Source organism: Falco rusticolus, chromosome 1 (genome assembly GCF_015220075.1).
Source record: "Falco rusticolus isolate bFalRus1 chromosome 1, bFalRus1.pri, whole genome shotgun sequence".
Classification (NCBI taxonomy): Eukaryota; Metazoa; Chordata; class Aves; order Falconiformes; family Falconidae; genus Falco; species Falco rusticolus.
Window position 1 is genome coordinate 122260718 of NC_051187.1, and position 14144 is coordinate 122274861.

Below are 14144 nucleotides of genomic sequence, written 5' to 3' on the forward strand. Positions count from 1 at the left end.
AAGCGTACATTTAAGGTCACAGTTCCATCTGAGAAGAAGCTAGTTTGAAAGACAGATCAGATTTGTTAGGAACCTTCCATGTACACAAAGTGAAATTAAGCTGTTCTTGGAGAACATGGCAGCACTTAGATTTGTCAGGAAATTGAGGAAGAGCAGTAACAGATGCCGGTAAATAGAGGTGACTCTTCCTAACAGCCTGCTTGTGGTCTGGTTTTGATCAATGCTTGATATTGGTCATTTTGAGAAGGACATAAAACCTAAAAATCTTATAATTTTCAGACAATTCTTTAAAAAATCATAGTTGAAATACAGTACAAGTTGTAATTCTACTAAAGGGAAATGATGACTTTAGTTTCACTGTGGGCCACATAACTAACTTGGTTAATGCATACACTGATACTCACTTTAAAAGATACGCAATTTCTTCCACTGCAATATATAGTCACATTGCAATCCAAATTACTCATTAGAAAGTATGTTTTCTAAAAGTAAATTTCAAAAGTCCAGCTAAGCAATAAGATGAAAATATAAATAAAAATACAAACTTGGACTGAATAAATAAATTATCTTAAATTATTTATTATAGCTTTATATTTAGAAACAAAAGATTGCATTCTCAATCATTAAACAGATTGAATTGCCCTCTATACTTGAATTCCATTTTTCACATTTTTGTTTGCCTTGTTAACCGTTTAGTCTAAGAAGTGCACCCTTCTTTTTGCCGTTTGTACCTAGTAAGATCTCAGCTGTGCAGTCTTGTAGTTCTTTACATTTAATGCCCTGAAATGTAAATGAAGAGAAATTTATAAGATTTGTGTAAAATATCACTGTACAAATCACAAGACCTTTTGTAAAAATGAAAAACTGTGGCACCCTGTCCTGTAATTAGATTTAATGACTTGAATCCTCATGAAGTCAAGTTTCTTTCAATAATGCACTGCCCAACAGCAGGAATCTACACTAGCAAATCCAGCTACAGGATTACAGTCCAAATAGAAGATAAGCTTTCAGTTGGGAAGTATATAAAGAACTGTAATTCAGTGGGGAAGCAGACAATTTGAAAAATGATTGCCACGTTTCTTAAAAACTATGAGCTTCACACAATAAATTCAGTTCACAATTCTCATTCTATTAAACCTAGGAATAACAAATGAAAAATAAGTAAGTTCTTTAAAATTCTTAGGAGGGAAATAGTAGTATAGAATTTTAAATACTAGTTTTAATTTCTCTCTGTGGAATTTCTGTTGGATATGTGAAATTTTTCTCTTTACAAATATTTTTAATGAGTCCACCGTAACTGTATTTGTGAACACTTAAGAGATTCTTCACAATCAGTCTCCCCCTTTCAATTCTGAAACCTACTTCACATACAGTCAGGGTTCTTTTCCAATAAAAACATTTCATTTGGGAACATTAATTTTTATTCTGTTGATAAAACAATAATACAAATAATTACACCAATTAGAAGGCTACTCAGACCAATATAACATTGTTTTTCCCTTTTACTAGTTTAAAAACGCTAGTGCGTACAGGAAAGGTTGTACTTTCTTACATCAGCGTTGCCAGTTACCATGCTTTTTGGTGTACCAAAAAGTTACTTTCAATTCTTTCTTACTTTCCATTAGTAATGAAAAGCAATGTGGAGTAATACGTAGCTTCTGGTCCTGCCTTGTCAGTGTAAATAAAAACTTCGAACTATCCCTGCCATTTAAAAAGTGATTATGCAAATGCCAATACGTGGTGAAATAAAGGAAACAGAAGAGCACTGGGTGAATAAGGGAGGTGTATTTCTTAGAATTCACATACGATATGTAAAAGACAAATCACAAATGTGAAACAGATTCCTCTAAGACAGTTTTTCAAATTTTAATCAAGTATTTCTAAAATACCTCACTATACTCATGGAACATGCAAACTAGTATGCCTAACTGTTCTACGTGCAATCTTAGAAGTCTGCATTTGAAAGTGATTCCTCTAAATAACTGCAGTCTTGATTTTCTGCTTGGATTACAACAGAGCCAAAACTAGGAAACAAATTTGTTTAAATCTAAGGGTTATACCTTGATAAGGTAAAAAAATAAAGAATTATGTGCTTATCTACCTATATACATGCAGTGTGTACTATAAATCTATAAACATTGCACAGTACGGGTTTTTAGTTAGGAATCCAATTTCAGTGTCATTGTCCCAGAAGCTTCACAAGCTTAGATTACCTAATGTTATGTTTGCCAGCAGAGGGAGTCAATATTATTCCAAAAACAAGGGAAAACGAAACCAGACTTTGTTTTTAAGAGGAACGTTCCTGGTCTTTCTACATTTATCAAGTCAGAAAAGAATAAAAAATAATTATTTTTCAGTGACATCTGTATAGCATGATTTTGAAGGTCTCTATGATACGTAGAGCCTTATAAAGTAACCTGAATTCACAGGAGAGAGTAGGAGTAAATTTGGAAAGCCAAGTTACTTATACACCGCTTATCCTTTTGTTAATAATGCATTCCTGCATTTATTCAATTATTTTAGACAGCTAAATGTAATGAACAGCTGTGCTAGTGGCTTTTGGTAGACAGCATACATGAAACACAAACTCAGATTAAAGGAGCTTACCTTGTGACATTTAGAGTTATTATGCTTGTCACAGGTCTGCTTTTTGGTCCAGGAGGAGGATGAAAAATCCGTCGTTCTTTATTAGTTTTGACAGCCTTAGATTTTTCAGTTACATAAGGGTCAGCAGAATGGCTTGGGTAAGGATCAAATGTGCCTCCTTTCATGCCCCCTGACTGAAAATAAAATAACTTCTCAAAGTGCCAATCTACAATATAATTAATGAAAATATTTTTCATGCAAAAGCAAATAAGCATACTGAATAGCAGACTGCATCATATTATATAAAAACCAAAAAACAGATATTCTTTAAATTTGCAATGGAAACTTTAAGGAAAATTTTAGTCATTATTTTGATGATTTTTTAGTTTTAAATGTTCTTTCATAAGTCTGGATTTTGAGGAAAGGATCTTAAAAATGTGACAGAAAAGGTAAAACCATAACTCACTAAAACGAGCTATGTTGTGGCCAAAAAAAGGGAATTCCTATGTCACTATTAGTTTACTAGCATATTTCCATGTCCAGTACTGGTGTGGGATTGTTACATACAGTAAGGCTCGGGCATTATAATCAATTTGCTTTCTGACATATACATATAAATACAGCACTGGCTTTTCCCAGAACGTTACGTCCACTAGTACTATAAGAGTGGCAAATTTTACTTTAAAAATACATAGAAACCTGATTAATTCTTTGCAATCCCCTAGTACAGCTAAACCCCACAGTCTGCTGAGGCTGCGTTCCTGAAAAGTGCAACAGTAAGCGATTCAATCAACAATAAAGCCATTTTTCCCATAAGAATTTATATAGCAGAGAGGGAAAGTGTGCAGTAGCTTGGGAAGTACACATAATTTAAATATACGGGGAAAGCATATGTGGTGTGAAGGATGGGAAGCCTGGAGCAGGATCACCAGCACTGTCAGCCAGATGAGGTGCTGGCTTCCTAGCAGCTAACTTTTCTGAACAGATTTCCATTCTGAAAGACCTCCGCTGCCTCATCTACGAGGCCAAATGCCTAACACAATTAGTTGTGTGCAAGCATTTTTGCTGTCTCTTTCTGAATAGTCATATCTTCTTTGCTGTCATCACCTTCCTCATATGAATCAATGTCAGTCAAATAAGTCAAGGGTGAAGGGCATAATAATAGGAAAACAGTGGTTAGCAGAGGGCAGCATTAAATTTCTTACAATGGAACTCCAAAATGAACAGCTGAAAAGTGACAGATTAAGGGAGTCATTTAAGAGAGAGGTATTTATGCATCTTGAACACATTTCAAAGTGAAATTAAGGTTTCACCTAAGATGAATGGCACACATTTAGTATCTCAAAAAAATGTATCAAGATGGAAATAGAATGGAAAAATACCAGTTTAGGTTTTAAGAAATAATGACACAAAGCAACTGGAACTAATGAACTACATTCCTATATATCCTTAATGCTAACTCCAGGCTTTATTTCTTATGCCCTCTAAGCCCTTCTGCATATATTTCTTCCCAACCTTTTCCTCCTTTTCTCCTAACTACTGGAGAGTGGGTAAATTCACAAGCAGATTCCAAATTTGTGCCTGCTGATAGACAAGCAACAGATAACTCCGGAGTTTATTCTGCAGCCTTTCCCTGAGCAGAAGGACTAACCGAGTTTTTCTGCCCCTTCTAGCTACCCATTCCCATGACACTTTCAGGAATTATCTTTTAGATGCTTGTCTATACAGGCTGAGAGTAATTAGCAGGTTCAAAAATTATGAGTGACTGACAGAGGCTAAAATAGGACAGCATTTCAATTTGCTACAATAATCTAGTCTTACTGTCATTTATCGCATAACCTTCCACTTTGTATCCTTTTGTGGTGTATGCAGTCAGTTAACTGTATGTTAACAGCACTAGGCAGATTTTAAAGAGAAAGACTTTTCAGGTAACCTGGAGCTGGTTAGCACTTGTTGTTGAGTCAAACAAGATCTCACTGCTTTGTGAATTGGAAAAGAAAAAAAAAAAAAGTAAATGGAATAATAACTTTTGTAAGAAAAATAAGAAATTAACAGCAAAACCAGACATATCTTTATACTTTACGTACTGCAAGCAAAGCTTTTACCAGGAAATATCTGAGTATTTATCTTTTGTCTTCAGTAGCTATAAGACAAACTAACCTTTTTAGCAGGAGAACTTGGTTTGAAAGGTGGTACAATTGGCTTCTTTGGAGGTGGTTTCTTCACAGGTGGCAAAGGTTTGTCATTAAAATAGGGATTCACATCAAAATATTCCTGGGGATACAGTTTTAATTTGAAAGGCCCTCCTTTAACAAGCCGTTTATGTTCCTCTTGTGCTTTCTGTAAAACAAATACTTTAAAAGAAACAATCCTGAGGATTTTTACTGTATGTTATCCTAAGAAAAAAATGGAAAGCATTAAAAATAGTCTTGGGAAATGTTCGCTCTAACTTTCTTTGCTCTTGTTTGATGATCAAGGTATTTTATATACTCACCATGTATAACAGAACATAGATTCACTGACTAGGAAGTAGAACAATCACTATGAAAGTGTGGTAGGAAGATGTCAGAAAAAGCAGTGTCCATTTAAGATGTGTTTAACAGTATTGTATACCTGTATCTTGGGCATAAATGCACACATACATGCTTGAAAATTCTGCCTGCATGCAACCCAGCTGCCTACTCTTGCGAACCCTGACCACTACATTCCCCAGATTGTGAGCACCTTACTAAGCTGAGCTTCTCCAAGAATTGGTTCTTTGTACCATGGGAGATATTGACTCTTCTTCCCAGATCCAATTTTAAACCAAAACAGGTTAAAACATTATGAACAATTAAAAAACAAGCATAAAAAGTACCATCAGCAATACAGTATCACCCGTAATGCATGCTAATGTCTCAGAGCAAATTCCTTTTTTTCTATCCAGTGGAAATAATCCCACATCCCTCTTTCCTCTGTTCTTCTCATTTTCTGCACTGGATGCTTAGTTTTGACTCTGAATTTGTCTCAACAGGTAGCTGATTTTTTTCTTCTAATCTTGTTCTTACCCTAGAGCAGAAAATGTCCTTCTGCTGCCATTTTTCACTCCATATGATGAAAATATATACACAATAACTAAAATCAGTGAAAGCAAATTTACGCGTTTTCTTAGATTTACGAACTTAGATGAAAAAAGAAGCAGGTTTTTTTTTATATAGCATCTAGGATAATGAGGGCCCATTCTTCTGACAACATGGAAGTACTATTGTTCTTGATATTGGCATTGTTTTGTCATTACTGCATTGTAGCTTAAGGTCTCCATATAAAACAAGGTCAAATCCTGAATGGTAGAACTTGTGGGGAATACTGCCAGATGTCTCAAAGGAAAAATAATAAATGAACAATACCTAAATCTTTTTTATACAGGATGGTCATTAATTTTTTTTTCCTTCCTCCCTTTTGTAAATAAACATTAGTGTTTTCAAGATAAAGGAAACACCTCAGGGAACAAAAAGTTCACGTAAATTGTAATAAATAATCATAATACTAATAGATAATAAAGACAAACAGTTTTACCTTTGCATTTATTCTTTCTACTTCATACCCATCAGGTTCATGTGGATATTGTTCACCTATGGTAATGTTTGCATAACTGTAAAAACAAAATTAATTACTTAGGTGTTCAAAACTCAAGAAACATTTAATAAAATACTCTTCAAGAAGCAATATTGTGAAGTTACCCATATCCAGTTCCTTTCTTTCCTGGATTAGTATAAAAATTCTTCCCGGGAGGAATGTATCTTTCTTTGGCTTTCAGCTGTGGACTGAAGTATGTATATGAACCTCCTATGGTTCCATAAAAGCTGCCAAGTCCGCATCTAAAAATAGCAAATGAACACATTGATTAATGTTTTGCAAATATTTCAGGCTTTCCATACCTAGTATGCTAAAATGACAGTAAGAAAACACCCAAACAATATCTACACCTCAATGGTTAAATATAAAACCAGCTCAATCCACTGTCCATGGATCTACTCCTATAGCAATTCTGTGCACAAGGTTATGGACAAAAAAGAAACAAGATGGCAGAAGAGATGAAGTTTCAGGGTATCTTAATAGTACAAATATGCTTAATAGAGGTTGTTTTAATTTTGCACCAACAAGGTTAAGTAACATTGGCAGAGACAGTTTCACAAACAGAGATGCAGACGAATAGGTTGGACTTGATGCTGGATGACAAGAGGACAGTCTTTCCCACGAGTTTACAGAGAACAGCAGGTTAGTGTTGGTATGATAATGGAGTGGCAGGCAATGTGGGGTACCAGTTTTAAAGATTTGTGAAGGGGGGGTGATGTTGGGAACAGTTAACTTTCTGCTGTGTCACAACAGGAAAGTAAAAGGAGGCACAGCTCATTTAGGAGAAATACCTCTGCCTACAAAGCTGCAGGAATTCACAAAGACCTTTTTTAAAAAAGACCAACTTGAAAATCAGTATTTGCTGACAAGTGTATGACATGCTCAAAGTACATGATCATACAGGCACTAAAGGAGAAAAGGACCAAGAAAAACTAAGGAAATAGCTGAATGGCAATTTGGTCCACTAAGCAGCTGCTACAGTGGTCCAAAAAAAAACCCCAACCAACCCTCTGTCCCCACATCCCAAAACCGAACAGAAAAAAATAAGCACAGGCTACTGTATGAGATCTGCCAACTACTCCAGATAGCCAAGATAATCTGCTTTGCCTGTACTGTCTGTAATTACTGTGGGGAGAGAGTAAAGTGTCTCAAAGAGTTTCTGCTGAAAAGGGCTGTTAATGAATACTGACAGGATTAGGATGCCAAGATAACAGTTGTCATCTTTGCACAGAACGCTAACCTGCCTGTTCGTTACTTTCCCTTTATCTAAGGACTTCATAACCCCATATATAGAAAAAAATAGGCAAACTGACAATGAACAACCTTTACCTTGAGGTTTCCTACCTCTTAAGTGCTTTATTTCATATTCTTTAAATGTCACTTCTGTGTGAATTTTATTAAAAAAGATTTTTATAGGCCAGTAACAAAGTAACAGAGAACAGACACATGAAGAAAAGAAAGGTCCAGGCTTCAGTCACATCTTCAGAGTATGAAATCTTCGCAACCTTTCCACTTGCAGCCAACACCACGTGTGGCTCCAACATAAAGGAAAGATCCCCAAGAGCTGCTTATCATTCAGGCAGCCAAGAATAACAATTCAGTGAACAGCAACAGAGCTCAGCACTAGTTCCTTGGTTATGATGGGAGTCAGTTTTGGATGTAAGAAACAAATAATTGCTCTCTATAATTGCTTGAGGATTCCATTAAAAGACAACCTAACCACTTTCCCAGCCTCTGCTTTGTACTATTCTGCCAGTACAGATTTAGGGGATGATAAAGACAATAAAGAACATTTCCTAAAGTTCATGTCTAGAAGAATTTAATAGTCTTACAACAAGAATAAGAGCATGAGCTGCTGCACCCACACACAGCCAGAAAATGCGTTTGTGGATCTAGTACACAGAAGACAGCACCTTAGCAGATGTTTATTATAAGCAAGAGTCCCACTGTTGGACTCAGAACACAGAAAGTAAGTGAACAGGACTCTCACTGACTGACGTGGATTTGAAATCAGTGCCTAGGTGTTTCTAACAGTCAAACCCTTATAAATAATTTGGTTACTATAAAGTCAAGTTGTAGTTGAAAGAAAATTTTGAACAAGGGCTCACACATTGTCTGTGGTTAAAATTTCTTAAATTGATTGCTGCTTATGAAAAAGTCTTTGTCTTTAATTAGTGATTGCTTCACCTAGACAGTGAGCTCAGGGAGCTCTAAGACAACTTTAATGAGCAGGTGGTGTTTGTCCTGAGCCCCCTGAACAAGCAAGACGTGAGCAGGACCATCCAGACAGTAAATACTGTGTGCAGCTGTGTCATGACGATAACTCCACCTCGCTTGGGCATTTGGCCAACATCCCTGGTGTGTGTGAAGCTTACCAACCATGAGACAGCGCACGCCTGCACTTCACCTAAACTTAAAAGTTTACATACACTAGGTGTGTAAACTATTTTTGTTCTTCACTGAGTGTAAAGGCAGGCAAGCTGCAGGACTGGACAGCAGCCTCACCTACGGGTGGACACACCACGTAGGAACTTTCCCAGTTACCGAGAGACTCCTGGTGCCACCTGCAGCGGGGCTTCCCAGCCGAAGTGTGGGCCTGGATGGTGTTAAGGTGGTAGCTGGTGATGTGTCCTTTTCTCAGTCTCTGTAACGCTTTGCAATAATGATTTGGTGCTTTGCTCCTATTGCTCCTTTATCATAGTGTGAATAATAACTAGGACTGTTTCCTTTTGTCATATTGCATGCTATTTTTCCTTATAGCGGAATACAATAAATTGCATGTATTCGTATATTTGATTTGGAATTCATTTTTGCTTGGTATATAGTCAATTAGCAAAAACACTGTCCCATCAGAAATAGCACATGTATATCCAACAGAAAGCCTATACAACATGTCTTACATTCCTGTTAAAAGCCAAGATGTTCCTGTAACGTACAACAGAACATAGCTAATCCTTGCATCCTAAAATACATATATATAAAATAAAGAAGAGGTTACACTTCAAGCTTTCCAAAAGCAAAGTAGAGAAAGATATGACTAAATATAACCGTAAGACTGTAAGAACTAGGCCCTGTACACAGACTGAATCCTCCTGTCTCTTATTGCATCAACAAGAACAAAACAAGACTGTACAGTTATAAATGAGTAACCAGGCTCTAACTGTTTTTCACATGTGAATAATAATAGTCTTACACATGAATAATAATAGTTGCATTGGTGTCATTTTGTCATGCGATATGTTGCACAAATAGCAAAGATGCATTTATTTTAATATTCTGCACATACTCCTCAGCTCTGTAACATCTTCTGATCATCCTATAGGACAATTGTTATTTTTTCTAGTAAAAAGATAACGGATATGGATTCGCTGGGAGGAAAACATTGCACCTGGATAATGGCCCCTTTTCCTACAATGCAATATATATGCCACCTCTATTTTGGGAGTCCTAGAAATGGAAGGGTGAAGACATTGTATCTAATAAGTTCCAACAGATTTCCTCCTCAAATTAAAAAGAAATCTTCATTTTTTAATTATCCGCACCTTTTTCCCATAGCCATCTTAATTTCCATTGAAAATAAAAAAGCTCAAGGGTAAGGAAACTGATTACAGCAAACCCCAGTAGTTAAGGCCAAGCATCAGGACCTGATTTCTACCTGTGTTCAGCCTTCCCTGTGCTGCTGCTCAAAATTCTTCACACGGTACTGACTAACGCTACGTTGTATGAAACAATATTGTATTCTCATTACAGGTTTTATAAGAAATAACCTATGAAAATATCTTCAGTGTACAGAAAAGAAAAAAGGTCAATTTAAAACATTTTCACAACACTTACGGCAATTTGTCTCCATTACTGGGAAGGAAAGCTTTGCCCAAATTTTTCTTTGATTCTGCCATTCTGTAGCGTCTCCTCAGCTGAACAGGATTTGAGTAAGCTTCACCATTGAAAATCCTCACAAACCGAGGCTCAAAATAACCTGTCTGCAGAGCTGAAAATGCTTTGGTTCCCCCAGGTAACATCTGTCTGTTCTTGCTCGCAGCTTCATTAAAAGGGCCTTTAAAAAATGTAATAACAATACATAACTGTTCAATGTTAGTGCTTCTCTTAGCCTACATATAAAAAATTAAGATCTGGATCTAAATGGCTCAAAGAATGTACTGCAGAGCGTTTAACTTGTAAATCATGCATGTAAATGATTGTATCTGAAAAACAATGCTATGAGAAGGTGTTCACAGCACCTGGTTTTAGTTTTCTAACCCCTGCACTTGCTTTACAGGCAATGAGAGAGACTGGTTACTCCAGACTACAATTCGGAGCTAGAGCCGATGCCTATTCATATATACTACAAGTTAGTACTTAAGAGGAACATCTCTCCCACTGATTACAGACCAGGTAGGAAAAGTTAGAGTGCCTCCAGTTGCGTCTTGGATCCCCAGCACCACAGAAGCGGTGGAAGTGTACCAGCCAGGGTTCTGGTGGACATGTTCATCACTGACACAACACCACAGCAGAAACGTTTGTATTGAGAAGCCAGGATTACTTTGCATTACCACTTCAAAGCAGCTACCAAGGATTAACCTCTGTAACCTTACTAATTACAAAAATTACCGTTGTTAAAGAAAATGTATTTTGAATTCAGAAATCTGCAGTGCTGAAGCTGCTAAATGGCAGAACCAGGCCTTGGCCCTTGTATAGCCCTACTCCAAGGCTGGTTTAAAACTTAGTCAAGTTAATCAGTAGGAGAATAGAGAAACAACAGATGATCAGTTTGTATACACAGGTGCTCTCAGAAACACAGGTGTTTTTAGAAATATTAGTATATGTGAATGGGAATTGCTTGTTCAAAGACTAAGTGTGCTTGAAGGATTGTGTAGAGTTAAAGCAGGCAGAAGGAAGCTCATGATCCAAGGAGGATCCTGAAACCAAGGCAGAGACTGGAACCGAACAGATCAAATGGGACAGAGTCAGGTGCTGGATTCGCAGAACTGACAAGACCAAAGGAAACTTCTAAAAACTTTGGACACTGACTAAAGATTTGATAAATGTATATAAGCTGTGCTGTATCCCTTTGTTCTCTGCCACTCACTGAGGCAGTGGCCCAACTCTGAGTTGTGATTAAAGCAAGCCTAGTGGTACCCACGTCTGTGTGAATTTTTCCTTTAACAACCTTTCTCAATGCGTATTCCCATTAAACAACCAGAAAAGGAGAATATTCTTTAAAAAGACAGGATGGGGAATCTCACACATGTGCGTGAGATCAGAACAGAAAAAGAAATTGCAACACTAGTTTAAAAATAATGGCAATTGTCAATAACAGAAAACCAGTTGAAAAAGCACAGGAAAGAAAATTTTTTTTTCACAATACCAGTAAAATACTGGTACCATGCAGATAATTAATATTAAAAAGAAAGGTATACACTAAAAGATTTTATCAGTCTATTATATATACATATTTTTCCATTTCACTGGATTTTTCCTTTCTTCAGTATACTCATTCCAACATATCAAGGCTTTCTCTTCATAATACAGACCTGAGCAAAGAATATACATGAAAACGCAGCTGCCTCTAATGAGGAAAAAAAAAACCATCAGAAAATAGTGATTTTGAAAGTACATGGATACTAGAGGTGGTCCCTATCACTAAACAGCGATTCAAATTAAATGTACTTACGCATATAATGTGATGTATATTTATCTCCAATGGTAACATAACTCATTTCACTGAAGAGGCCAATCCTCTCCATATCACTTTTCCTTTCTGCAGGCATGGCTGGATCTGTGTGACAGTGAACTGCACTAAACGGGTTGAAGTATCCTTGTTTATTTGCTCTACTGCGAAAACTATAAGCAGTTTACACCTATAAACACAAAGTTTATATAAGTAAAATGCAAGATGTTTTGGTTAAAAATATAAGCAATAAATGTAATCTGAAGAAAGTAATCTACAATACGGTTGACATCTCTGGTGCTTATAGGACAAATGGACTATGTGGCAGATTTAGACACCGTTGTATCCTCTCTGCTAAACAAACTCAGAAAATGAGCAGAGAGAGCAAATCAAATGTATTTGTAGTACAGCTGGTGCAACTCTTACTGAATTTACATAATTTGGGTCAAAACTTATAACAGGTATCTTCAGAGTACTAAGACGAGAGGTTTTGGTGGCATTAAGAGCTAGTAATAAAACATGCCAAGCAGCCTCCTTCTTCATCTCGTGGGTTATCTCCAGCAATGGTTTTCAGTCACTTTCTAATAATGGTATAGAAGGATAGTAAATGGACAAATCTGGGGTAAAACATAAAAGTAGTTTTGGAAGCCTTCTAACTAATCCCAGGCCTGGTCATGGTAAATATCTCCCATTTCTTCTTGGTTTCAATGCAAATGATTTACATTAAATATTAGTTTTCCCTCATCATCCCCTTCATTGGAATCTGCCAGAACTAAAGAAAATGCCTAGCCAACAAGTGTAAGGAACTCAAGAGCCTGAACAGAGAGCAGACTCAGCACTACAATTACCAGGGATCTGATTCCCAGAGTGAAAACCAGTAGAGATGGAAATTGGAATCTGCTAGAGGAAGAACTGCCTTGAGGAAGAAGATATAAATATATGGTAAATTCACCAGGAACAGAAATTAAGGTAGAAGAAATCAGTTAACGTTAGGAAAGCTGTTTCTTAAGTCATGAAATATAAGAATTATCCCAAAATATCAAGAATATGCAAATAACTGAAGTATCTGTGCTCATACAGCTCAAAAGCGAGCAGGGGAGTTAAGAAATTAGGGTGGAATACAGATCAAAGACAATGCAGATCAGGTCCCATGTGGGTATTAACTATGGGCAAAGGCAAGATGGAAGACAGTAACGAAAATAATGAAAATAACGCAGGCAGCAGAGAAGTCTGAAAGGTCAGGATCACACATCAACTGTATCTGGCATGTGGGCGCAGAGTAGAAAAGCAGCAGCAGCACAGCAGTGAAAATCTAGATAGTAACATAGATTTTATACATTTTTACTGTAAGAAATAATATGCTGGAACGTTGTGTATGATGGGCTAGCCACACATTGCTTATGCTCAGCACACAGGACTGACAGCATGCAGGTTTTAAAAAGTTTGAAGCTATCTTGGTTTTTTGTTTTTTTGTTTTGTTTTGTTTTTTTGCAACGCGTAGGGGTTCCCACGGTGTAAAATGCATGTGTTGCTTCATCTGATTAAACAGTACTGTTGTTTGGTTAGCGGTAGATCTAGACGTCGGTAAGGAACCGAAGGGCAGGCAACAACAGATAGCACCGAAGGAAGACATGACAGAGAACCGGCCCTTGGAAGAAAACAAGGCTTCGCTGTTGTGAGGCAAGCTGGCATTACTGGCGAGGACAGGAATAATTTATCGGCAATAAACAGGCCTAGAGTTAAATTCTACAGCATAAAGCAAAGATGGCTGATAAAGGGATGAACGGAAAGGATTCCTGGACCTCAGCAGCTCGACCTGACTGAGACGTGACAAGACGGACGAGCCTTGAAAGCCCTGAAGCAGCGGCAGGGCGAGGCAGCACGACTCCGGAGCGTCTCCCAGGCAGTCTGAAGGAAAGCTGAGGGAATAGCTGTCTTTTTCCACAGAGCGCCGATACCGCGTAAACTGGATTAAGCACAGCCAGGGCCGCCCACAGCTCCGCGCTCCTCAGGGCAGCGCAGGGTCGGTGAGTCAAGCGGGGCCTGCGCGGCACCGCCTTGCCGGGGCCGGTACCTCACGCACAGGAACGGGCTCCGCGCCGAGAGGGGCGGACGCGCCGCAGGGCGGCGGCGGGACGGCGAGGAGAGGCCCAGGCCGCCACCCTAGCGCCGGTTGCCAGGAGACGGGAAAGCCTCGCGGGCGCCGCCCCCCCGCCCCCCCGCTCCCCGCACCGGTGCGGCGATGGCGCCTGCGCAGCACCGCAGTGCGGCTGGG

The 14144-nt window shown here is 38.1% G+C and overlaps 1 protein-coding gene and 1 long non-coding RNA gene across 4 annotated transcripts; one reads left to right on the forward strand and one right to left on the reverse strand.

Annotated features, from left to right (window-relative positions):
* Positions 1-559: 559 nt before the first annotated feature.
* On the reverse strand, positions 560-14066 carry C1H4orf47 (chromosome 1 C4orf47 homolog). Of its 3 annotated transcripts, none has more exons than XM_037398614.1 (8): positions 13686-14066; positions 11873-12059; positions 10036-10255; positions 6306-6443; positions 6142-6217; positions 4747-4926; positions 2608-2780; positions 560-780 (listed from the first exon to the last, which is right to left on the reverse strand). In XM_037398614.1, exons 2-8 carry the CDS (start codon positions 11967-11969, stop codon positions 732-734), a joined length of 933 nt encoding a protein of 310 aa, XP_037254511.1. In that variant the 5' UTR covers positions 11970-12059; positions 13686-14066; the 3' UTR covers positions 560-731. The 3 variants fall into 3 exon arrangements, with proteins under 3 accessions (XP_037254511.1, XP_037254505.1, XP_037254520.1); XM_037398608.1 differs by having other exon boundaries at positions 13672-14066; XM_037398623.1 differs by lacking the exon at positions 2608-2780 and having other exon boundaries at positions 13672-14066.
* Positions 8313-11356, forward strand: LOC119152900. The gene is made up of 3 exons (XR_005105966.1): positions 8313-8812; positions 9952-10213; positions 10478-11356. It is a non-coding gene; the product is annotated as an uncharacterized LOC119152900 (long non-coding RNA).
* Positions 14067-14144: the final 78 nt, after the last annotated feature.

What these genes read in the sequence shown, in the direction of transcription:
- C1H4orf47 (XM_037398614.1), bottom strand. Translation starts at nt 11,969, where the DNA reads ATGCCTGCAGAAAGGAAAAGTGATATGGAGAGGATTGGCCTCTTCAGT. An exon ending in AGTAATGGAGACAAATTGCC is followed by an intron (nt 6,444 to 10,035) that starts GTAAGTGTTGTG and finishes TGCTATTTTTAG; the next exon opens with ATGCGGACTTGGCAGCTTTT. An exon ending in ATAACTCTAAATGTCACAAG is followed by an intron (nt 781 to 2,607) that starts GTAAGCTCCTTT and finishes TTTACATTTCAG; the next exon opens with GGCATTAAATGTAAAGAACT.